The 25899-nt window shown below is 42.5% G+C and overlaps 1 protein-coding gene across 2 annotated transcripts in view; it reads right to left on the bottom strand.

Annotated features, from left to right (window-relative positions):
- CACHD1 (cache domain containing 1) overlaps positions 1 to 25899 on the bottom strand; it is a 239856-nt gene that overhangs the window by 9024 nt on the left and 204933 nt on the right. The window contains exons 14-26 of one of the 2 annotated variants that reach the window (XM_012167056.4): positions 23090 to 23232; positions 22201 to 22382; positions 21195 to 21305; positions 10872 to 10994; positions 9626 to 9725; positions 9422 to 9538; positions 7005 to 7165; positions 6601 to 6687; positions 5686 to 5802; positions 4161 to 4312; positions 2710 to 2871; positions 1279 to 1356; positions 565 to 666 (exon numbers count right to left, since the gene is read on the bottom strand). In XM_012167056.4, coding sequence (XP_012022446.3) covers positions 565 to 666; positions 1279 to 1356; positions 2710 to 2871; positions 4161 to 4312; positions 5686 to 5802; positions 6601 to 6687; positions 7005 to 7165; positions 9422 to 9538; positions 9626 to 9725; positions 10872 to 10994; positions 21195 to 21305; positions 22201 to 22382; positions 23090 to 23232 — 1635 coding nt within the window. Of the gene's footprint in view, positions 1 to 564; positions 667 to 1278; positions 1357 to 2709; positions 2872 to 4160; positions 4313 to 4653; positions 4951 to 5685; positions 5803 to 6600; positions 6688 to 7004; positions 7166 to 9421; positions 9539 to 9625; positions 9726 to 10871; positions 10995 to 21194; positions 21306 to 22200; positions 22383 to 23089; positions 23233 to 25899 lie in introns of those variants that run through there. The other variant, XM_042249227.2, reaches the window with a different exon arrangement.

Raw genomic sequence — 25899 nt, 5'->3', positions numbered from 1 at the left:
CTCCGTGACTTTGTACACACTAGCCCCTTTGCCTCCAATAGCCTTTACCTCTCACTTTTCTTTAATCATCCTTCAAGGCCCAGGGTAAGTGTTGTCTCTGGTAAAGCCTTCCCAGGGCTGGGGGAAGCCAGATGACAGTGCGGACTCTCGCCAGGTCCCGAAAGTATGTGGCCGAGAGAGCCCTTAACAATCCTGCTGTGTGCCAACAAGCCTCATGGGGCAGTAGGATCTAAGAAGATGCTGATTCACTGAGAACCAAGTGGGGTGGTAAGCAGGTACCACCGAAATAATCTGAACCCTTATTCATGGAGAAAACCCAGGGGGTTATCTGTGTGCCCAGAGGTTATCCGACGTATGATGACGTATCTGGGAATGCTGAGCCATAAGCCAGAATCTCTTGAGGGCTCTTGCAAAGGTGATATGTTAGAATGTGTCTTTTTGGAAAACTATGTCAAAATAATTTACTTGAGCACAGAGTAGGACAGAGGAAAGGGTGGGTGTGAGCACTAGCCCATGAGTACCTCAGGGTCCTCAGGGCCTCAAGGGCAGGATGCCAGATCTTACCATGATCACTTTCTGTTCCTGAGCGACCCCAGTAGCGACGCCTCCTTTCTGGACTGTGTGCATGACGCTCGATGACTGCGGCTATAAATCGAGTATTGCTGACTGTGGAAGGCAAGGACAGTTAGTCACACTTAGGCCAGTATCTTCGCTGTATTAAGCACATCTGCTCTAAGCAGGCTCTTTAACATGAAAGGGGTTGTTATTTGTTAGAGAACTAGAATGAGTAATTTTTAAAAAATTCTGAGGATTAGGGAAGTTGCTTTTAGGACTGGGGCAGGAGGAGGTCCCTAATTACATATCTTCAACATGCATCAAGACGATACACTTTCCATATGGTTGCAGGCCAAAGCATCTCGCCACAAATGGAGCTCTCTTTTGATAAAGAAGTGTTCTTTTTGTTCTCCTGGGTTGTATACATTAGTTAAGGGATTTAAAACATGCGTACCTGATGACTCCCTTTCTAAAATGCTATACTGGAAAGTAATGAGGAGGAGAGAGAAAGGGAAGCGTAAGGGGTTTCAGGTCAAATGTCCTTAATGCTACAAAGAACACTCTGAATTCTTTGGAGATTTCCTAAAACAAAGCAAAGACTTTTGCTTCCTCCTAACAAAAATGGGGGATAAAAAGAATCCTGTTGTGTGAAAGCATCTGAAATTTTAACACAAGAGAGCCTCCCGCTGGCGCGTCTGGGACGGAGATGGCGCGGCCACTCACTGATGCCTCTGTCCTCAGGGCCATCGTCGTCCCTTTCGTCTCTGTCATTCTCCAGGTTGGACATGCGCACCGACATCTCTACCCATCATTAAAAAGAGAGACACAGGACTATTTAATCAAACAACATCACCCACATTAATACCCGCAGAGGGCTCATCTGATGGCTGGGTGACAGCATTCCATCAAGAGTGAACTGAGGCCTTATCTCATTTTCTTTTAAAGGAGGAGGGAGCAGGAATCCGAACAGGGAGAACAAGAGGTGAATAATCCAGAGGGGCACCTGAGATTGATTTCTGGAGACAGAGGAGAAAAGAAGTTGATTGAGGCTAACAAGTCTTTCATCCTCTCCTGCACCAGCTCAATGGACGCGAGTTTGAGCAAACTCTGGGAGAGAGTGAAGGACAGGGAAGCCTCGTGTGCTGCAGTTCATGGGCTCGCAAAGAGTCTTATACGTCTAAGTGACTGAACAAGTGCCTGAAACTGAGGGAAGGGGCCTAAAACCATGGCTGGCTGCACTGATAAAATGGCGCCACAGAATCTAGAAGCCAAGCCGCAGGTAACACTGGATGGCTGTCATCCTTAGTCGAATCAAATCTTACCAAGAGGAAAGAGCTTTGTGGTCGGCTCAGTTATTAAATCAGACAACATGGTCCCATGGTCCCCCAACAGGACTGTGACCACAGAGAACTATCCCAACATCAGCTAATCGCGACTGCTACCAGGCTCCTGACCAAGTCCAGGAAAAACGACAAGTGAGCCTTATCTCCAAAACTCAGGGTGATACACCCTGAAGGACTTTTACGAGGATAGAGATAGTCATCTGCAAGCTTGCAAATGAGCACAGATACCACATTTAACCCTTGATATGAAAGCCATAATTACTAGTCACTCATCTTGTCAAGTTCTTATCCAGGTTGGACAGTTCTTAGTCTAAGAACTGTGATCATCACTTTGAATGTGTGTTCATTCACACATGTAATAATGGCTACAATAGAACAGACTCATGTTCTTGCCAGTAGTGGCCTGGGCTATCTTTGGTCTGTCCATCTTTTTTGGAACAGCAAAGACACTACATCTGAGCTTAGCGAAGAACAAAAGTTCCCACTAAGCCTCCCAACTCCCTTCTTCTGGCTTCTTCCAGAGTCAGGCTAAGATGGGCTAAGGAGCCATGTAAGGAAAGACGGAATCTAGGGATTTTCTGGAGAATCGAATGGGGCTTGCAGGATTCAGGCCCTAAAGAATGAGCTGTGAGCTAAAGGAGAGAAGCAGGCTTTCGGGGACTTCTGAATCTATTCTACAGAAGCAGAAAATATAGTGCTGTTCTTAGAGTTGCTCAAAGGCTTACAACTAGTCACTGTCCTTCTAGCCTGGGGACAACCCCGGGGAGCCTGCTGCTTCCTGGAGGAGCTCTGGGGTTCATTTCAAGCTCACCTTGGGCAGCAAGAGGAGACATATGCTGATGACTCCGGCGGTGAATCTGATGGCGGTATGCGTACACGGCCAGGACTAGGACCATGATGCAGCCCATAATGCCTCCAGCCACCGGGCCCACGGGGGCACTTTTGATCATGTTCAATGTGACCACTTCATCACCTTCATTAAAATAAACAGACAGACAGCCTGTAAAGATTTCTCAAGTGTAGTAGTAGACGGGGATGGGGTGAGATGGAAAGAATCTAGTGGGAAGGGGTTGAGTGAAGATATGTGAGACCAGATGCTTTAAGGCTTGAATTTCATGAAGAAGATGCACCAGGATGGAAGAATAGGGCTTCCTTGAATTTCTGGTTCTCAAATTAAGTGCTGGTTGCTTGGCGGAGCAATACAGTTGGCAAGGACTGGTAAAATAAGAGAATCACTTAGACATGCAGTCTAAGGGCCCAGCTCTGGGGTGTGGGTTCCTCTTAGTACAGACGTGAGGGAGGGTGACATGCGCCTCTCGGCAGATATTTACTGGACCTGGTGTCATTTACTTCAGTGGATCTGTTATGTTACCTCCAAAAAGGATCCCATTTCAAAGTTTATGGGCTCCCTTTAAAATACTATTTGCACTTTTCAGGCAGGAAACTGCAGGTGGGGATATAAATTGACTTCTAGGAGCAAGGTCACTTCTGTCATGTCCCAGCCTGGTCCGATAGTCATACGTGGGCTCAGAACCCTTCCTCACAAAGGAAAAGCTTTTCTTCCTCAGAAAGGCTCATGCAGAGAGATGTCAAAAGAGGCATTCACTGAAGGTTTAAATATCTATTCGCCTGCGGACCACATTTGAGATGCTTGTGCTGACTGCTGAAAGACATGGAGAAAATCTCAGGTAGTATTTGGGGGGTAGGATGCAGGTAGTATTTGGGGGTTTTGGGGGGCCTGATCTCAGCGGTATTCCTTCCGACAATGTCTCTGTCCCCCACCTAAGTCACCTGCTGCACTGGACAGTGAGGGCCTTTGTTGACCTCAAGGCCCTAAATACTGATTTGGAGCCCTAAGATGTCTGTCTTCAAAAGTCGTGAGGGAAGGATGCAGCAGGAAAGCGATGTCCATGGGTCACTCTGCCCATCACCAGCCCTCTGCTCCAGACAGCTGGGATTCACATTCATACAAACCCTACAGCTCAGCCGCTCAGAAATCAGGCCTGATATTTCTCAGAACAAGCTTTATGGGAATGCATTTCAGGCTTGCAAAACTTGGCAGGAAAGATGGCTGCTCACTCTGCACAGGAGAGCTAGCCAGCTTTGAAAGTAATTATTTGCCTTGGTTTTGCAACTCAAAACTACTGGCAAAGGAACCAGGGAAGTAGGGTAGGGAATTATTTTAAGATCTGTGTTCTAGTATAGAGGCCAGAAAATATGTTTTCAAGAATCAAGTTATTCTGGGTTCCCCCAAAACATTACCTATTGCTCCCATGTCATCAACATAGGGACTTTTGGCTCCAACGATCCCCCCAAAGCATTCTTTCTGGGGTGCACAGTAGGATTTGTCCAGGTGGGTCTTCCCATCGCTGTCCACCATGCACCATTCACAGTCCAGCACACCGAAGCAGTCCCTGACAGAAAGACAGTGCTGAGTGTTCCAGAAAGCAGTGTCAGGCAGGAGCGAGCACATGGACTTGGGCATCAGACAGCTCTCAGGGGTTCCATAACTCACTAGAGCTAGAACTCGCTGAGCCTAAATTGCCCAGGGGAAAGCTGTCTAATGTCCCTTGACAGCCTGGAGCTGACAGAAATAGAATTGCCCTCTGTTACTCAAACCGTGAAGTCTACACATCATGGATTAGTGTGGAGTCACTTAAAATCATCTTAAAAGACCACACGGCCCCCAAGGTTTGTTAGATTTTGGCCTAACATCCTCCAGGTTTATGGTTATTGAAAAAAAAAAAAAAAAAAAAGGAAGGAAGGAAAAAAAAAACCTGATTAATCAAGTTTGGGTGATCAGTTAAACATTTCTTTACTGCTAATTTCACAGAACTTTTAATATGTTGAGTGCATTATGACACTCTCAGAGAATATATGCAGTGTTTCTCAAACTTAATAGGCTTTGGGTAACTGTGTAACACACCGAGTTAATCTGATACCCTATCATTCCTCTATTAAAATACATACCAAAAGTAGAACTGGCTGTCCCTTTCACCCACTAAGTTCGTTGAATCAAATGGCAACCTGCAGCTGTCTAGTCCCAAACATCCTAGGGAGGAGGTAGAGGGAGCAGGGATCAGGCAGTTTTTAGTTCTCAAAACTGCCATAAAGTATACCCGTTTTCTAAGAAAGAAGAATTGAAGAGTTTCAAGGTATCACACACACAGCTGAGTTCTGTTTCTAGAACCCTGCTGGATTTCCTGCTCCCTTGGCCTTGCTTTGTCATGCCATTTCCTCTCTTATGCCTCTTATTTCTAGAAAACTTTTCCATCCACAGATGAGGCTACTAACATAGGGGTGTGTGTGTGTGTGTATGTGCACACGTGCAAGTGCGGGCCCGTTAGTTGCTCAGTTGTGTCTGACTCTTTGCGACCGCATGCACCCTGCTGGGTTCCTCTGCCCATGGAATTCTCCAAGCAACAATACTGGAGTGGGCAGCCATTCCCTTCTCTAGGGGATCTTCCTGACCAGGGATTGAACTCGGGTTTCCTGCGTTGTAGGCAGATTCTTTACCACCTGAGCCACCAGGGAAGACCACTAACATAGGTACATGTGCCAAATATCTGTAACAAGTAGAAAGCAAATAACGCTGAAATTGGTGGATAAAAGGCAGATAAAAGGCAGTTTTAGATCTGAAAAACTGGCACATCTTTTAAAAACATCAAACACGGGGATGATGACTATCATCCAGAAAACCCCACTGAGGCTGCTGTTCTTTAGTCTTTCCTAGGCTCCGCTCCCACGGCTGCAATGCTGGCGCGAATCAGCGCTGAGCACTGCTTACCCGCTCTCCGTCCTCTGACTGCATCTGCTGTTGACACACTGGTGAAGAGCATCCTGCAGGCCAGGGTCAATAGCTGTGTACGTCACTGGCTCCTGGTGTACCTCACAGCTTGGGTTTCTATGAAGGAGCAAGTCTGAAGGTTAGGGCTGATACCATCTGCATTCCAAAGTCATCATGCCCTTGGCTCCTGACAGTGCCAGAAAGATCTGGGTTTGAACTCTGGCTTTGTCATTTACCTGTATGAAACCTGGGGCCAATCTCGTCTTAAAATCTGTCCCTGAGAAAAGTAATGCTATATTATGTGTGTGAAAGGTTCCTCCTACATATTTATCAAAGGGTAAACTTGAAAACTAAGTGACTTACCAGGCCTACAGCATCTGACATGGTAGGCAGTTAGTTAATGCTTGTAACAGTCTCATACCTTTTGTAAGTAGTACATACACTCATAAAACATTTTTAGAAATTTTATTCAAACCTGAAAGTGGGCTTCGTTTTAAAATACTATGGAGTTTGAAAACTAGCTCATTGAACAGTTCCATCACTAGAATGAGTCACCTTCTTATAGTCCCAACTTGAAACAAATTATAAATAAGACAGTGTAAATATGCACACACACATATATAGTCTTTATATATATATATCTCCCAGTATAAATATGCACATATAACACATATATATGTGTGTACTCAGTTGCTCAGCTGTGTCTGACTCTTTCAACCCCATGAACTCTAGCCAGCCAGGCTTCTCTGTCTATGAAATTTTCCAGGCAAGAATATTAGAGTGGGTTGCTATTTCCTACTCCAGGGGATCTTCCTGACCCAGGGATCGAACCCATTAGCGGGCATGTTCTTTATCACTGTGCCACTTGGGGAGTCCACAAATATATATATATGTGTGTATCTATTTTTCATTTACCTGTTCTCTGCATTGGTGAGGTTGCCAGTACACTCGTTGACCTCTAGAGGGCACTCACAAGGACATTCACATTCATTTTGTTCCATTCTGAAAAGCAAAAGGAAAGTTACTATGCAGAGGGTTGATCAACTATATATTGCACACACGCTTAGAGGTGAAATAAAGACAACATGCGCTAGCTAAAACGGACAGTAAAAGCTATCACCAAAGGTTTAAATACTCAACTGACCTCAATCCACTGTTCTTTGGACAAGGATGTTACAAACAACAGTTCTAAATGCTTTTGCAACCAGGACTTTCCTTTCCTTTAGGACATACCTGAGCACTTTATGTATATCGTACGGCTGGCATCAGTGAAGATATTCAGTAAGTGGTAAACAGAGTATGTCCCACCCCATTTTTACCGGTGACAGTTGAGACAGAGGCGGTCTACCATGCTACAAGCACAGAAGGCAAGAGAGTCGCATGTTTCGTTGACAATGCCCACAAATGCATTGGTTCCTGGGATCCTCGCCAGTCTGTATTTAGAACAGTGACTGCCGTGCACAAGGTTCGTCAAATCCCCCTGTAGGCAACAGACGTGTCAGAGGTGGCAGACAACAACGCAAAGACTCAGCTCTACCATCCTGAAAACAGCTTACAACAAAACTTTACTTCTGATTAAAACAGTAGTTATACAGTCCTTGCTAGAAATTTGGAAAACGGAAAATTTTCATAATTACCATCAGTCAGAGAGAGACCTCATTTAACAGCGTGTGTACATTACTCTTTTATCCATGGTGGCTCAGACGGTAAAGACGTCTGCAATGTGGGAGACCAGGGTTCGATTTCTGGGTTGGGAAGATCCCCTGGAGGAGGGCATGGCAACCCACTCCAGTACTGTTGCCTGGAGAATCCCCATGGACAGAGAGGCCTGGTGGGCTACAATCCATGGGGTCACAAAGAGATGGGCATGACTGAGTGACTAAGCACAGCACAGCACATGGTTACATGATAGGTTTTTATAGCTCTTTCTGTAATCTTTCTTTTCTTAAAACATAATGATATAAAATGAAAATAACTGCAGGAAGCAATAAAGACAACTTTCAGGTACAGAATAGCCTAAAATTTATTCAAAGGCAAACCTAACCAGCCAAAAACATGCACCCCCTTTACCCCTCTCACCGTCCCTTGGATAACAAACCTCTTATTCTAGAATAATACAATTATTTAAAAACCAAAGACTCTTTAAGAGGCCAGTTTTCTGCTTCCAGAATATTTAAACAATCCAACTAAAGTAAGCATCCTTTTCTTCATTCTATCATACACAAAGAATGTGATAGCTGGCTTCATGAAATATCTACAATTATCTGAAAGCCAAAGATTCTAAAGCAGCATCGCAAAGTTGAATATGGTTATTTTTTCTGCATGTGTCATATGTAGTGGGCCAATTATTTAATGTCGTTGTTTCCAGGCCAGTCATCCCTTAGGTGTGCATAGTGAGGATAAGCCTAACTCTGAGAATCATGGCACTGAAAGGGTTTTCAAGAGGTCTGGATGAATTCTCCACTGACTGGAACATACCCACCTTTACAAGATAAGCAATAACATAGGCTTATCAGCCTGTTAGCTCCAATAACCAGGAATGTTCCAATTCCATTTTGGAATAACTTGGGCTGTTACGAATTTATTCTAATTACTATTCCACTAGAATTTGCATTTACAAAAATTTCTACTGGAATATCCTGGCTTGTCTCCTGAAGTCTCAGAAAGTCATCGTACAAATGATAGCAGATACGCTGACTAAGGCAGACTTTCAGGTAAGGCTGCCTTACCTGACAGCCTCCCTCTGATTACACTCACGTTTGTCGATGTCTCCTTTATAGAAAGTGCTCCTCAAAGTTTGGGAGTGGAACAGAGTAATAATGATTTTCCTTGCTCTGAAAACACTAACCTACTAGTATATTCATTTTAAAAACTCTGTTTTCCCAGACAGTTGTTTTTGCAATCACTTTTTCCAAGCTTGTGTTCAGGATTTTCATTTAACCCAATACATCTTTACGATTATTATTAATTTTTTTAAAGTTTTGGCTGTACCCTGTAGCATGTAGGAGCTTAGTTCCCTGACCAGGGACAGAACCTGCAACCTTTGCCTTAGAAGGTGGAGTCTTAACCACTGCACCACCAGGGAAGTCCCTTTACAGTTACTTTTTTTTTAATGATACATGTAACGATTTGTGAATACAGTTACTTCTTGTGAACAACTTTTTGAATGTTGATTCTGTCATAACCCGTTCTCTCTCAGCTAGGATTCTTTACAAATTAATACGTATATCCTTAAGGACTCTAACCATATCCAGATAAGTCTGTAGCATCTCAAATCATAAGGGAGTATTCTAAGCTAAAAACAATTATTTTTGGATGCTCTACATGAGTGTGGTGCCATGTGGCCCTCTCTTCCTGTCTTCGGGAGATTACTCAGTCTCCCTAAATTCCTAAAGCCAAATTAGGTTAGTTTCTAGTCATCCGCCCTGTTTCATCCCACACGTATTTATACAAGAGTGTGGGAAGAGACTTCGGCAGACATTTCAAAGGGCTTAGATTGGATGAGTCTTTAAACAAACAAAACCAAGGCAAAATACCTAGTGTGAGACCTTAAAACATTCAACTTATCCACTCTGGGCTTTATATCCCACAACCATCAAGCTGGGGAACTGGACTGTCACAGACTATCACTCTAGTCCCCAGGCAATGAAAACAGCTGGGAGTAAACATTCAGACATAAGCCGTGGCTCCATCGCACCTCCCCAGATGGGAGAGGACAGTGTGCAGGAGTCCTTACCACAAGGCTCGTGTTGAATTTGTAAAACCTCTGGACCGTTCGGTCACTGAAGCTGTTGCATAGGTTCTTCTTGACAAAGTTGGGGTGGTTCAGGATGTCATTCGCTACCAGGGGCTCCTACCAAGGCCAAACAGAAGACAGGTGCCATGCCATTAGTGAGTCGCAGGCCACTTGAGAACTGGGCTCCAGCTCCGCGGCAGGTACCTTGTGGGTGATGTGCTGCTGCTCCACGGGCGCGTGTCCTTTGGGGTCGATGAGGGTTGGATGTGCGACCAGATAGCCCCTGTCCTCCATGATGAAGCACCTACACCAAGACAAGCACATCCCTCATTCATACAAGCCGTTGCTCTTTGCTTTTGGTGAGCATTGATCTTGCTAGTCCTAACACAAATGGCACTTGTCTCAGGTCCTCAATAAACGTGCATGGACGAAACGAAGGAAGGCTGGAAGTCAGGTGACAGACACATTATTCTCGAGGCGCTGGATCACTTGGCCTAAGGTTTAAGGTCAGAGGGTTATACCTGACTCTGAGTTCACCTATATACTTCATAAGAATGTGACCACCCACACTATGTAAGATGGGCTCAAAGATCTTTTGCAAGATCATGTAAAGTGAGACTTTCTGTTTTTCCTGCAGAGGGAGACTGTGAAAGAAGCACTTGAGTATTTACAGGCACAAATTTCAAGTAAACCATACAATTCCTTCTTTCCATGATAAACATATATAAAATACAACAGGCAGAGGACGTACAAAAATATATTTGATCGAAACACTAAATAAGTGAAGCTAGAACTGATTTCATCAAGACTATATTCTGCTTTGTTTTACTCTCCATTCATTATAACAATTTGGTGCGAATCCTGCATTTCCCCATTAAGGGCCAATGTGAAATTTAGCGGGGACATGAAGCACGGGCCACGAGCTGGAAATAAGAAAGCTATTTTAAAAAGCGGCCTGTATTAAATCAAGGGAATGCCCTTGCTTTGATCAGACATGCTCTTTTGAAATTCAGGCAGCAAAGACTTTCGGTTCCATGAGCCTCTTTCTGGGGAAATGTACAAAGGAACAAAATGTACAAAGTCTAAGTGTCTGAAAATCTCACAAAGGCTTCGGTTTAATAACTAAGCTCACATCAAAAGTACTACCCAAAAGTACCCTCTGGTCTTTCTAGCACCCAAGATATGGGAAACCTGTAATTACTGACTATTAGAGAAAGAAGGGGTTTTGGAGAATTTTGTGCCACAGTTACTCCCCTTGTTAGAAGTCAAATCTGTTTAAGTCATAAGCAACATGCATTTTAGAAATTAAAAGAACAAAAACCTCCTTAATAGGACACCTAGGCATTGGACTCAGTTTCTATTGCTATGACGAAGTGGCTGGCATTTCACTAGACATCCCTGTCTTGGTAGTATGCAGCTAGTTAGGATATACAGTCCCTGAAGGGCTTACCTTATTTTATTGCCTCCATCTTGGTTACAAACTGGTAACAAGTCCATCAGAACCTTGTAGAAATATCTAAGCGTGAAATCAATGCCCATCACAGCCACAGTGTGCCCGGAAGACAGCTGTGTACTTCAGGTGAAAAAGATCAATAAGAATAAGAGGCGTGTCTTATTTAAAGGCAAAGACTATATTCAATCACAGGACATTGTAAGGTTTCAGAAACACATGCCCATTGTTCTCCATACTTTCCACCCTTAGAGAAACAATCAACTAAATGACTAACTTAGCATAACATGGAGATAAAAATTTAAGATTAAAGGTAAGAATTCCTGAATAAGATTAGCCCAAAACACAGGTCAGTTATAGAATATGGCTAGTCGTAACTATTGGAAGAAAAGCTATGACCAACCTAGACAGCAAATTAAAAAGAAAAGGCATTGCTGACAAAGGTCCATCTAGTCAAAGTTATGGTTTTTCCAGTAGTCATGTATGGATGTGAGAGTTGGACTCTAAAGAAAGCTGAGAGCTGAAGAATTGATGCTATTGAGCTATGGTGTCAGAGAAGACTTTTGAGAATCCCTTGGACTGCAAGGAGATCCAACCAGTCAATCCTAAAGGAAATCAGTCTCGAATATTCATTGGAAGGACTGATGTTGAAGCTGAAACTCCAATACTTTGGCCACATGATGTGAGGAATTGATGTATTGGAAAAGCCACTGATGCTGGAAGATTGAAGGCAGGAGGAGAAGGGGATGACAGGATGAGATGCTTGGATGGCATCACCGACTCAATGGATATAAGTTTGAGCAAGCTCTGGGAGTTGGTGATGCGACAGGGAGGGAAGTCTGGTATGCTACATTCCATGGGGTCGCAAAGAGTCAGACATGACTGAGTGACTGAACTGAACTATCGATGTTCAGACAATGGTGGGACTAGGTGGGAGGTTTAATACATGGCTCTCAGGGTTCCTTCCAACAAGAAACCTTTTTTCCCTTCAATTAAAAAAAATTGAGATATAGTTGATTTATAATATATTAATTTCAACTGTTTAGCAAAGTGATTGTTATACATATACATTTAAAACTATTCTATTCCATTATGGCTTAATAGTTCTCTGTACTATAGTAGGACATTGTTATTTATTCATTCTATATATAAAAGCTTGCATCTGCTAACCCCAACCTCCCACTCCCTTCCCTCCCCAAATGCCTCCCACTTGGCAACCAACAGTCTTCAAAAGGAACCTTTAGACCAGAAGCTTGAGTGATGTCATTATTTCCTTCATTTTATAGATAATGAAAAAAATCTATAGTTAATAACTAAATCTATACATCTCATTTAATAGAGATCTCAAAGGTTGACTAGTTTAGGTCATACAAAATTTAGTAAAACCAATGTTTTGCTTTCTTCCTGTAACACTATAAAGTTGGTTCTACTCAAAACCAGCTTGTATTCTAGAACAAGACTCTCTTGATTCATAGGCTAGTACTGTCTCCACTCAAAAGTATTTCGCATAAAAATAGGAGCAAACACAGAAGAAGTTGGGGAGGACAACATATGCTTGCTAGCCTTTTAGCTCTCAAATCCTGGCCTTGTTGGTTTCTATCTATTTGGCTCCTGGAATGGTACTTAACCTTTCTAAAGCTCAGCTTTCATATCTGAAAACAGGGTTAATGATGGTATCTACGTCAAAGGGCAGTTACTGGGATTAAATGGGAGAGTGTGTTTATAGTGCTTAGCAAGCTGCTTAATATACTGAAAATACCTAATAAGGAGAAGTTACTTTAAAGAAAACTAAACATGGCTTTAAGCTCAGGCCTACACAGAGAGTAAACATTTAATTCTTTCAGAGAAATTGCTAAATATATCAGAAGCATAAGCATCTCATTGGAACTGAGGTTCTTCTTAGTTTATGTTCATGGGTAGCTGAAGGACCTTGGGTTAACTTAACCAATGAACTCCAATATTCCTATACCGGTTAAAAATTTGAAGATTATTCCACATGCAATGTTTCAAGTGCCCACCATTACCGTTATTTACCTGCCTAATTTCTTTGTTAAGAAAAATACCAAAAGAAAAATGATGCTGAAGCTCAGAAGAAACTTCCCTAAGTAAAATCCTCTTCTGGAAAATCAAAACGCATGCTTGGGGCTGGTGCACGGGGGATGACCCAGAGGGATGTTGTGGGGAGGGAGGTGGGAGGGGGGTTCATGTTTGGGAACGCATGTACACCCGTGGTGGATTCATGTCAATGTATGGCAAAACCAATACAGTATTGTAAAGTAAAATAAAGTAAAAATAAAAATTAAAAAAAAGAAAAAGAAACATACACACACACACACAAATAAAGTGAAATTAGCTTTGCCATAGAGACAACTGGTTACTGTCAACATTAATCCCAACATATTAACCCAGCCCTCACCACTGACCCCTCACTCCTGTTGAAACAAACAAAACAAAACTAGAAAAAGGGACCAAGACCTGCAATGATATTTCCATCAGGAACTTCCCTGATGGTCCAATGGCTGAGGCTCTGTGCTCCCAATGAAGGGGGCCCGGGTTTGATCCCTGCTCATGGGACCTAGATCCCATATGTCACAGCTAAGAGTTCACATGCTGCAACAAAGACCTAGTGCAGACAAATAAATAAATATTAAAAAAAAAGAAAGAAATTTCTGAGGTTTTCCTGGTGGCTCAGTGGTAAAGAATCTGCTTGACAGTGCAGGAGATACAGGCTGGATCCCTGGTCTGGGAAGATCGCCATGGAAACCTGTGCTCTGGAGCCCGAGAGCCGGAACTACTGAAGCCTGTGCACCCTACAGCCCATGGTCTGGAACAAGAGGAGCCACAGCAATGAGAAGCCTGTGCACTGCAATAAATGGTAGTTTCTGCTCACCACAGCTACAGAAAAAACCCTGCAAAGCAACGAAAACCCATCACAGCTATAAATAAATTTCTATCAGAACATTCCTATCAGAGCTATTTTGGGCATAGGATGGGGGAAGACCGTGTTGTGGGATTGTCTTTGAGAAGCTACTGCCTCAGAAAAAGCCCCTATTATTACTTAAGGAACTTAAATTCTACTATGGGAACAGTTCAAAACTCAGTTACCTTACGGGATTTGTACACTGTGGAACATAATATTTTGCTGAAGTACTAGTCAAAAGGAGTCTAAACCCCCCTGGCTTGTTCAGGAAAGAGAGATGAGTCTGCATAAGAGTTTTCATTATGATGATGGTAATGGCTTCCATTTACTGAATCTTCACAATTGATAGGCATTCTGGTAGGCATCTGAATACATCACTTCAGTGATTGCTCACAGAAGGCTTATGAGGCAGTACTTCCAGAAAACCAAAGCTTGGGGAGATTCAGTGTTTGGTTGAGGTCACATTGTGAATAACTAGTGGAAGCCTGAATTCAAACTCAGCGCCTTGAACTTCAAAGAATGTGTGCGTATGCTAAATCGCTTCAGTCACGACCAACTCCTTGAGACCCTGTGGTCTGTAGCCCACCAGGCTTTTCTGTCCGTGGGGATTCTCCAGGCAAGCATATTGGAGTGGGTGGCCATGCCCTCTTCTAGAGGATCTTCCTGACCCAGGGATTGAACTGGCGTCTATTATGTCTCCTGGAGGTACATTCTTTACCACTAGGGCCACCCGGAAAGGCTGTATATTCCTAACCAATACGTTTTCTGCCTCCTTAGATCTGCATGGCATTCAAAAGTTTCCAAGCAATTTAAAATCACTGATTTAATTTCCTTTGAAGACATTAGAAAGGAATTATAATTTCTATTTTATAAATGAAAAATTAGGTTTAGAATGGTTATCGATCACTTTTTACTTATGGCTTAGAAACCAGTATGAAATCTGGTTCTTTCTTTCTTTTTTTTTATTTTTATTTTTATTTTTTAGTTTTTTATTTTTTAAATTTTAAAATCTTTAATTCTTACATGCATTCCCAAACATGAACCCCCCTCCCACCTCCCTCCCCACAACATCCCTCTGGGTCATCCCCATGCACCAGCCCCAAGCATGCTGCATCCTGCGTCAGACATAGACTGGCGATTCAATTCACATGATAGTATACATGTTAGAATGTCATTCTCCCAAATCATCCCACCCTCTCCCTCTCCCTCTGAGTCCAAAAGTCCGTTATACACATCTGTGTCTCTTTCCCTGTCTTGCATACAGGGTCGTCATTGCCATCTTCCTAAATTCCATATATATGTGTTAGTATACTGTATTGGTGTTTTTCTTTCTGGCTTACTTCACTCTGTATAATCGGCTCCAGTTTCATCCATCTCATCAGAACTGATTCAAATGAATTCTTTTTAACGGCTGAGTAATACTCCATTGTGTATATGTACCACAGCTTTCTTATCCATTCATCTGCTGATGGACATCTAGGTTGTTTCCATGTCCTGGCTATTATAAACAGTGCTGCGATGAACATTGGGGTACATGTGTCTCTTTCAATTCTGGTTTCCTCGGTGTGTATGCCCAGAAGTGGGATTGCTGGGTCATAAGGTAGTTCTATTTGCAATTTTTTAAGGAATCTCCACACTGTTCTCCATAGTGGCTGTACTAGTTTGCATTCCCACCAACAGTGTAGGAGGGTTCCCTTTTCTCCACACCCTCGCCAGCATTTATTGCTTGCAGATTTTTGGATCGCAGCCATTCTGACTGGTGTGAAGTGGTACCTCATTGTGGTTTTGATTTGCATTTCTCTAATAATGAGTGATGTTGAGCATCTTTTCATGTGTTTGTTAGCCATCCGTATGTCTTCTTTGGAGAAATGTCTATTTAGTTCTTTGGCCCATTTTTTGATTGGGTCGTTTATTTTTCTGGAGTTGAGCTGCAGAAGTTGCTTGTATATTTTTGAGATTAGTTGTTTGTCAGTTGCTTCATAAAATACTTAGGAATATATCTACCTAAAGAAACTAAAGACCTATATATAGAAAACTATAAAACACTGATGAAAGAAATCAAAGAGGACACTAATAGATGGAGAAATATACCATGTTCATGGATTGGAAGAATCAATATAGTGAAAATGAGTATACTACCCAAAGCAATTTACAAATTCAATGCAATCCCTATCAAGCTACCAGGCACATTTTTCACAGAACTAGAACAAATAATTTCAAGATTTGTATGGAAATACAAAAAACCTCGAATAGCCAAAGCAATCTTGAGAAAGAAGAATGGAACTGGAGGAATCAACTTGCCTGACTTCAGGCTCTACTACAAAGCCACAGTCATCAAGACAGTATGGTACTGGCACAAAGACAGACATATAGATCAATGGAACAAAATAGAAAGCCCAGAGATAAATCCACACACCTATGGACACCTTATCTTTGACAAAGGAGGCAAGAATATACAATGGAGTAAAGACAATCTCTTTAACAAGTGGTGCTGGGAAAACTGGTCAACCGCTTGTAAAAGAATGAAACTAGATCACTTTCTAACACCGCACACAAAAATAAACTCAAAATGGATTAAAGATCTAAATGTAAGATCAGAAACTATAAAACTCCTAGAGGAGAACATAGGCAAAACACTCTCAGACATAAATCACAGCAGGATCCTCTATGATCCACCTCCCAGAATTCTGGAAATAAAAGCAAAAATAAACAAATGGGATCTAATTAAAATTAAAAGCTTCTGCGCAACAAAGGAAAATATAAGCAAGGTGAAAAGACACCCTTCTGAATGGGAGAAAATAATAGCAAATGAAGCAACTGACAAACAACTAATCTCAAAAATATACAAGCAACTTCTGGTTCTTTCTATAGTACTATAGCTGCCTTAGTAAAAAAATACAGTTCAGGTTTTGGGGGACAAGTTGATTTTGTTTCTAAAATTCCCTTGTATGACTGTCATCTGCTCCCATATATGATAAACATGCTGAAGTAAAAGCATATATATTGCCCATGGAAGTCTAGCATTCATATTTTCACCTGCATTTGAAAAATGTCCATGGTTACCATAGCAACTCATAAAGAATACCACAGGAAAATGAAACCAAGCCTACATTTCTCAGCACAACATTGCATGCTGTTTGCAGCGCTTTGGTAAGATTTTCACTGCCAAAGACTTGTCTGACCAGTTCCCTAATCATTGACTGTACTTCATCATCTCTACCACACTATCATCCTCCAAAGAATGAACACCTAGATTCTCAGGCCACTAATAATGCTGATGAAAGAATCATAGCACAGTTGCTATAGCTGTGTAATTGATAAGTGAGTACTGGAAAACCTGTTCTCAAGAGAGCAGCCCAATTGCTTTTGAAAACCAAGGGAGAATTGGAGTGTTTCACGACAAGTTGAACATTAGCATAAGTTCTCTCTTCTGACCCATTAAAATGCCAGAAACTTAAAGCATGAATAGCGTGATAATAAAAGTAACTACTGTTTATTGAGGATTTGACATTGGCAAGCATTTTACATACATTATTTATAATTTTCATTTTTTCAGTTCAACCTGGGCATTGCTACCTCTGTTTTACATACGAGGCTCAGAGAATCATGGAATACAATACTAATAAAAACATTTAATATTTATTGAGCCCTTAACTTATATGCAGAGTACATCATGAGAAACGCTGGGCTGGAAGAACCACAAGCTGGAATCAAGACTGCCGGGAGAAATATCAATAACCTCAGATATGCAGATGACACCACCCTTATGGCAGAAAGTGAAGAGGAGCTAAAAAGCCTCTTGATGAAAGTGAAAGAGGAGAGTGAAAAAGTTGGCTTAAAGCTCAACATTCAGAAAATGGAGGTCATGGCATCTGGTCCCATCACTTCATGGGAAATAGATGGGGAAACAGTGGAAACAGTGGCAGACTTGATTTTTTTGGGCTCCCAAATCACTGCAGATGGTGATTGCAGCCATGAAATTAAAAGACGCTTACTCCTTGGAAGAAAGTTATGACCAAACGAGATAGCATATTCAAAAGCAGAGACATTGCTTTGCCAACAAAGGTCTGTCTAGTCAAGGCTATGGTTTTTCCAGTAGTCATGTATGGATGTGAGAGTTGGATTATGAAGAAAGGTGAGTGCCAAAGAATTGATGCTTTTAAACTGTGATGTTGGAGAAGACTCTTGAGAGTCCCTTGAACTGCAAGGAGATCTAGCCAGTCTATTCTAAAGGAGATCAGTCCTCGGTGTTCACTGGAAGGACTGATGCTAAACCTGAAACTCCAATACTTTGGCCACCTCATGCGAAGAGTTGACTCATTGGAAAAGACTCTGATGCTGGGAGGGATTGGGGGCAGGAGGAGAAGGGGACGACAGAGGATGAGATGGCTGGATGGCATCACTGACTCAATGGACGCGAGTCTGAGTGAACTCCGTGAGTTGGTGATGGACAGGGAGGCCTGGCGTGCTGCGATTCATGGGATCACAAAGAGTCAGGCACGACTGAGCGACTGAACTGAGCCCTTACAATGGGCCATGCAGTATTCTTGGAGACTCATGTATATTACTTAATATAATCTTTAAATCATCATTTGAGGTAGGTCCTAAATTCCCTCTTTACAAATGAGGAAACCAAGGCAAAAAAAGGAACTTGTTAATAGTCATAGACAGTAAATGGCAAATCTGCTTTTTCAGAGTAGAATCCATCTTAGGGGGAGGGCAGGTTCTCAAGTTGGCATGTGAGATCAAAGTCACTGGTACTCATTTGGAAAAAGTCCCTTTGCAGAGCCCATCTATGAACACACCCATTAAAGTGGTGGTTGCCTTGGTTGAAAACCAGAAGCAGTAGTTGACTTGCATTCTAAATTATACAGTGAACAAAATAGGTTTTAAATAATAAAAACGTGCTTACCTAAGGAAAATGTTCAAACAATCAAATCCATGGGACTGCATATTGATCAAGGCGTGAGCAGATACTTATTCCTGGAATACATTCTCGTTGAGTGAGTGATGGACAGGCATTTTGGCTCTTGTTAAACTTAAATAGCTAAACTTGTGTAGTCTAAATACACTATCAGTGTTAGTCATGTCTGATTCTTTGGGACCTCATAGACTGTAGCCAACCAGGCTCCTCTGTCCATGGAATTCTCCAGGCAAGAATACTGGAGTGGGTAGCCATTCCTTTCTCCAGTGGATTTTTCTGACTCAGGGATCAAACCCAGGTTTCCTGTATTGCAGGCAGATTCTTTTACTGTCTGAGTCATAAACAATAACCAAAAAAGGGAACTGAACCCAAGATATTTTCTAACTTGAAAGTCCATCGTATTTCCATCATGCTTCATTTGGGATGACATGATAAATATTTACAAATAAATGAGAAAGTCTTCCACCCACTCAAATTCTGACAAAAACAAGTATATGAGCATAAGAATCTGCATCTCTCTGTGATCCCCCTGCCTCTCCTATAGCAAAACCATACTGTGTAGGAGGAAAAGCTAATGGTTCTTGATAATGAGCGGCAGGCGGGAGCAGCTGGATCAAGGAATATGTCAAGGAATAAGCAAGACACACACAGGTAGGCACCCTGTCCCTGCTCCAAGCATCACCTTTAAGAGCCCGATTCCAGCCCATGTCCTTGTCATCAAAGATCAAGGTGACTGCTGTCCCCTCAAAGAAAACACCTTTGTTTACTTTTTCTCAACTGACTAGAATATATGAGAGAAAAGATAAGTCTTGCTATTCAGACAACAGTAGGTATATGCCTTATAGATGGTCTGTTACTAAAAACATTGAAAAGGTTTGTTCTAAGAGAATGTTTGCTTGTTCATATGTGATGAAGCCAAATAGATACCATGCCCTGAAAAGAAATCAATATCTGGCTGGCGACAGGGCCCTGCCTACCACGGAGACACAGGTCATGCTATTGAAATTCCACACAGCACCGCGTCCTAGTTCTTGTTCCCAATGAACTAGCATTAGAATAATTCTACTGATGTCAATCATTTGATATATAATGAGCACCAGTGGAAAGCATAAAGTTAGCAAGAAAATCTGTCTCCCATAAATTCTAAGGCATCGTTAACAGATACCAGTCAAGATATAGTCTCTACTGGTTGCTAAGGAAAAAATAGTGATTTGAACAATGAAGGGATTAAAACAATGTGTTTGACTTTCCTCCTTATCCGACACTTCACTGACATTTGTAGCTTAAATACTGAAACCTCAAAAACCTGAAATATAAAGTACCTTAAATGTATTTACAGTGATACTGTCATTTTATAGCATTCTTGGAAAAATCAGTTTTTAAAATGCCATTCATTTCTCAAGAGAGTGAAAAGGCAAAGTAAGAACAGCAACAAAGCCATCATAACAACAACAACAAATTCTTATATAATTCTGTCGCCGCTGCTGCTGCTGCTGCTGCTGCTAAGTCGCTTCAGGCGTGTCTGACCCTGTGTGACCCCATAGACAGCAGCCCACCAGGCTCCTGTCCCTGGGATTCTCTAGGCAAGAACACTGGAGTGGGTTGCCATTTCCTTCTCCAATGCATGAAAGTGGAAAGTGAAAGTGAAGTCAATCAGTCTTGTCCGACTCTTTGTGACCCCATGGACTGTAGCCCACCAGGCTCCTCCGTCCATGGGATTTTCCAGGCAAGAGTACTGGAGTGGGGTGCCATATATAATTCTAAAGAAACTCAAACACAAGAAGGAAGAAATTTGTGTTGATACATTTTTGTCTTGATACATTTCTTTCACTAGCAGTACTCTTTGTTTGGGAAAACACTCTCTGATGATAATAACTGTCTATTTCTTTGATTGGTTTAAGACTGGCATTTCCAGGAACTGCTTTACTGAATCTCTGTTTTTCTTCTTCATAAGCACCCTCATGGCCTCTAACAGGGTTTAGTGCTTTTTATTGACTCAATCACATGACAACCTTGTAAGGTAAGTATTATCCCCATTTTACAGACATCAGGAAGTTTAGGAAAACCAAGATAACACAGAGAAGACACTCAAATCCCAGCTTGCCCGTATCAAATGTCACACCTTTGCTACTACTCCTTGCTATCCACTATTCTATTCAGCTTTTCAAAATATCCTTAATGTTTTCAAGAAATGAGTAAATATTAATTGAACTGTTACCAGGCGGGGGAAGGAGAGGGTGGATGAATTTTACTACTGTGTGTAAAATAGACAACTAGCAGGAAGCTACTGTGTAACACAGGGAGCTCAGCTCAGTGCCCTGTGATGACTCGGAGATGAGAGATGGCAGGGAGGCCCAGGAGGGAGGGGAAAATGTATATATATAGTCAATTCAAGTTGTTGTGCAGCAGGAACCAATACAACGTTGGTAAAGGAATTATCCTCCAATTAAAGAGAAAATTAAAAATAAAGAAATATTACCTGGATGAATGAATTGTATGACTGATAGTCACTACATAGCCAGCTCCTCCAACGTCTAAGTAAGGGCCAGTTAAGGAAATCAAACCTGGGTTAGCTACTGCATGGAGATACCTGATGGAGACCAAAGAAAGTCCTTACTTTAGCGCATGAACAACAGCTTTGCACATTTCAAAGAAAAGTGAGCTTGCAACCTAAAAAAATATTGTAACCTGTGCTTATGTTACATGTAAGCTCAAAAGGATTCTCCCCCTTTATATATGACTACAGCACCAACAACAAGGGGTCAGTAAAAATACGGAATTCTCTTTTGAAAAGATACTGAACTCAGTATATATGTGAGATTTTAATAAGCTTTAAAAAATATAGATGTTTTAGAGGCTAAACCAAAGGTTAATAAATCAGGTAGGGACAAACACAATTGGGCACATAAAAATGTGCCCTGGGTCGGGAAGGGCGGGAGAACAGGCGGTAAAAAAGAGGAGCCAACTCACGAGTAACTTGGCTGCTAAGTGGCTCAAGAAGAGAAATCCTGTTTTTATGCCTAGGTTGCCCCTTGCTATACTACCTGACCAGCTTTTGCTTTTGAAAATCAGAGTAAAAATAAATCCTTGAAGTAAAAAAGTATTTTTCAGTTTTTATGTCATTTTTCATAGGTCATATATGAGCTGTAATTTGACACCATGATCATACGCAATGACATTAAGTATATCCATTGTGGACACACTGCATAGAAGGTGGGAATCAAACCACTAGGAACCGAAATGGCCAAGTATAAAGCATTTCAGTCTCAACAGCTCAATAAAGAGATGAAAGCATTGTAGACAGAGGAAGCCCACAAAGCTGCTGTTCATACTACGTTTAAAAAACAATACAAAAACATATTTTCACTGCCATGAAACGTATCTTCTTTAAATATGACTGCCAGAAGTTGCTTTATTGTGTGTACTTATCATGTCTCTCCAGGGTTGGGGAAGAACCTTTGATAATGGAAGCCCCTAAAACTCACCATTGTCTCCTAGTGGGATCAAATGCTTTGTCCATGAGGGAGCCAGGATAAATTCTGAGGACGCCATTGGGTGTTGCTATGTAACGGCGGACAATGTACGTGTTCAGGCTACTCATTTCCATTTGTGTCATCCATTCATCTGTGACGTGGCTGGTAGCCATTACTTCATTTCGGACAGAGAACTGGGAAACAAAGGAAGACATAGCGGGGATCCTTTAAGACTCACATGAAAAGAGAATAGCCTGCTGGCAGAGCTTCCCAAAGCTCTCTTGCAGAGAAGCCAAGCCCAATTACTTCTTAAAAATCTTTCCACAGCAGATGGATACAGCCAAACTTGGTGAAAACAAAAGCTTCCTGAAATACAGCCAGTGGATATGTGACTTACTCAGTTGTTCAGCCTACTTAGGCTTTCTTGCATGTATGAGGAAAGAACCTATAGTGCAGCATTAAATAATTAAACACACACACAGGCGCATGTGCACACCCACACAAACACACACACACACACACACATCCCCTAAATCTCTGCTCCTTAAACTTCATCATATTTATCTCAACAGACAGTAGGGGCACTTTACTTCATCCCCCTGGGAAAAATGGGGCTGGGAAAGTTTCTCTGGTCTCTAACTCCTACCCCGCCTACCTAGAAAGCCTCTACTGCATCTAAAGCCTGAAAGATACTCTGCATCTGGCCCACAGGGCTTCTTAATCCATCAGAAGGGTCCTCGCCGGCCAGCCTCCCCTGGGCCTCACACTCTGGCTTTCTGGCTCTCCAGCTGAGAGGCGCAGATCCAGAGGCCGGCTTCCCACTTCAAAGGTTCACTGCAGCATCCCCTCCCAGGCTTGCGGAGGGGCAGAGCAGAAACGCGGGCCCCAGGACAGCACTCACTTTGAGCCCCGGGTTGGCAATGAGGCGGGTGTTGTCGCTGAGATAGGCTGTGTAGTGCTCCACCATGCGCTTTGTCTCTGGCTGGCTGAGGTGCTCGTAGGGGGAGGAGAAGCTGCCAGCAGACAGCATGACGGTTGGACTTTCTGAAAGAGAAGCAAACAAAGCAGGTTTCAGAACACGGGGCCTGCACCTCAGGCTCAAACAAAAGCCTGGCTAAGGCTCTGCCCATCTGTCAGCTGTAGGGGCTTAGAGTCACTCCTAAGGAAAGCAACGAACTCCACACTGGAAGGAGCTGTGAAGGACAAAAGTCAGATTCTCTCCCTGCAGGGAGCTTACAGTCCTGGATTCTAAAGGAGACCAGTCCTGGGTGTTCATTGGAAGAACTGATGCTAAAGCTGAAACTCCAGTACTTTGGCTACCTCATGTGAAGAGTTGACTCATTGGAAAAGACCCTGATGCTGGGAGGGATTGGGGGCAGGAGGAGAAGGGGACAACAGAGGATGAGATGGCTGGATGGCATCACCGACTCGACGGACGTAGGTTTCGGTGAACTCCGGGAGCTGGTGATGGACAGGGAGGCCTGGAGTGGTGCGATTCATAGGGTCTCAAAGAGTCAGACATGACTGAGCGACTGAACTGAACTGAAACCTGAAGAGACACACGGGTTGAGAATATAACTATTCAACATACTGACTCTCTGCAACCCCACGGACTATACAGCCCATGGAATTCTCCAGGCCAGAATACTGGAGTGGGTGGCCTTTCCCTTCTCCAGGGGATCTTACCAACCCAGGGATTGAACCTAGGTCTCCCGCATTGCAGGTGAATTCTTTAGCAGGTGAGCCACAAGGTAAGCCCCAGCATACCTTAGATCCACATATAACATCTTACACTTATTGGGACCAAGGAGGTAGCACACGACATAAAGTCAGACTGGGCTGGACCTGGGCTCCACCATTTCCTGGTTGTGTGATGTGTGGCATGCTCAGTCGCTCAGTCCAGCTCTTTGCAATCCCATCAACTATATAGCCTGCCAGGCTCCTCTGTCCATGGAATTTTCCAGGCAAGAATACTAGAGTGGGTTGACATTTCCTACTCCAAGGGATCTTTCTGATGCAGGGCTTGAACCCATGTCTCTTGCATCTCCTGCAGCGGAAGGTGGATTCTTTACCACTGTACTGCCTGGGAAGCCTGTGTGACTGTTGGACAAGTTAGAATACATGTGATGTTTTTATCATCTGCAAAGTGGGGGAAATAGCAGTGCCGATCCTACAGAGTTCGTGAAAATTATGTAAGTTAATATACACAAAGAAAATGATTTAATAAATGTAAAGCATTTAGAACAGTCCTTGCACAAGTCACGTGTCTCTGTAAGTTTTGACTCTTACTGTTCATATTAGTATGATTATCGAGGCATAAGAAAAAATGGAATAAAAGTGGAGTCAACGCAAGACTCAGCTAAAAAAAAATTATACTCACAGATGGGCACAACTAAACATAGCATAAACAAAATCTGTGAGAATGGAGTAGTTAATTATTGGTCTTACTTAAGAGGAAAAACCCAGTATTGTTATGACAGAAATCCTTGCAATGAATTACGTTTTGAAATAAAAACACTACATCTTTGTCTTTGAAATTTTACTCTTCAACTGTATATTTTTAAAAGCATTAGAAAGCACTATCACATGTCTTATCTCATTTAAATCTGTGGGTCCTTTTCTATTCCTTTGTTAGTTCTCACTCACGGTGTCTCATTTCCTTGTGGCCTGGTTTTCTGTCACTGGATGCTGGGCTTACAAACAATTTTGTAGTAAATGCTGAGGCTCAACAGGATGGGGATATCTTCCTCCACAAAGGATTGCTGTGCCAATCCCAAGATGAGGCAGGATGGGGAGGTGGAAACTCTTCCAACAATGAGACAGGATAATGACCCAAGTGCTACACTGGGGGACTACGGTATTCAACTAGTCCATGATGAGCTAACACTCGAGATTCCTTAGACAACTCAGAAGCCAGGAATCTCACGTCAAGGGCTGACGTAGTTCCAATTCATTCTTACCCTAAATATATAGTCCTCTGTGACCTCTGCTAAAAGCAGGTATGTGTGTGGGGGAAGGTGGAGGGCAGAAGGGGGCAGTTTCACTTATAAGTCTCCACATTTTGAAGACCTTGGATTTGATTTTTGTCACTCTCAGCCCAAAGAAGCTAGCTAAAGCAAAATTTCACAGTTGTTTCTTCTGGATTGATTATTATTATTATTGCATTTTGGCTACACCACGCAGCATTTAAGATCTTAGTTCCTTGACCAGGGATTGAACGGGAGCCCCTTGCATTGGAAGCACAGAGCCTTAATCACTGGACCGCCGGGAAGTCCCTTTTCTGGGTTGATAAATATGGGTACAATAAAACCAGTTTTAGATGGCAGCTTTCTTCTCTGGGTTCTTCTAAGCTTCTGCGCTTTGGTCCATTACCAATTAGGTTAGTTCTCTGATAATTTTCAAAGAATTTAAAAAAGGTTCCATCTAGGATTTTTGGTTGAACTGAGCAGGATGGGTCAGAACTGCAGTCTTCCCTTACCACAACACAATGCTTCCAGTAATGCCGCACCTCCTTTAACTCTCATATCATCATGTTATAGCTTGGGAGTAATTATTGTATCCATATCAAGGAAAAGAAAGCCAGGGGCTTAAAAAAGGGTAGGTTGCCTAGCAATGAGTTCATGTGTATATGCTCCGGGGCCTTCTGGGCAAGGTGTGCCAGAGAGAGACGACTGTCCCAAAACTCAAAGAACTTAGGACCCAGTTGCAGAG

Source organism: Ovis aries, chromosome 1 (assembly GCF_016772045.2).
Source record: "Ovis aries strain OAR_USU_Benz2616 breed Rambouillet chromosome 1, ARS-UI_Ramb_v3.0, whole genome shotgun sequence".
Classification (NCBI taxonomy): Eukaryota; Metazoa; Chordata; class Mammalia; order Artiodactyla; family Bovidae; genus Ovis; species Ovis aries.
Note: the sequence above shows the minus strand (reverse complement) of the source record. Positions and strands in the feature narration are given on the sequence as shown.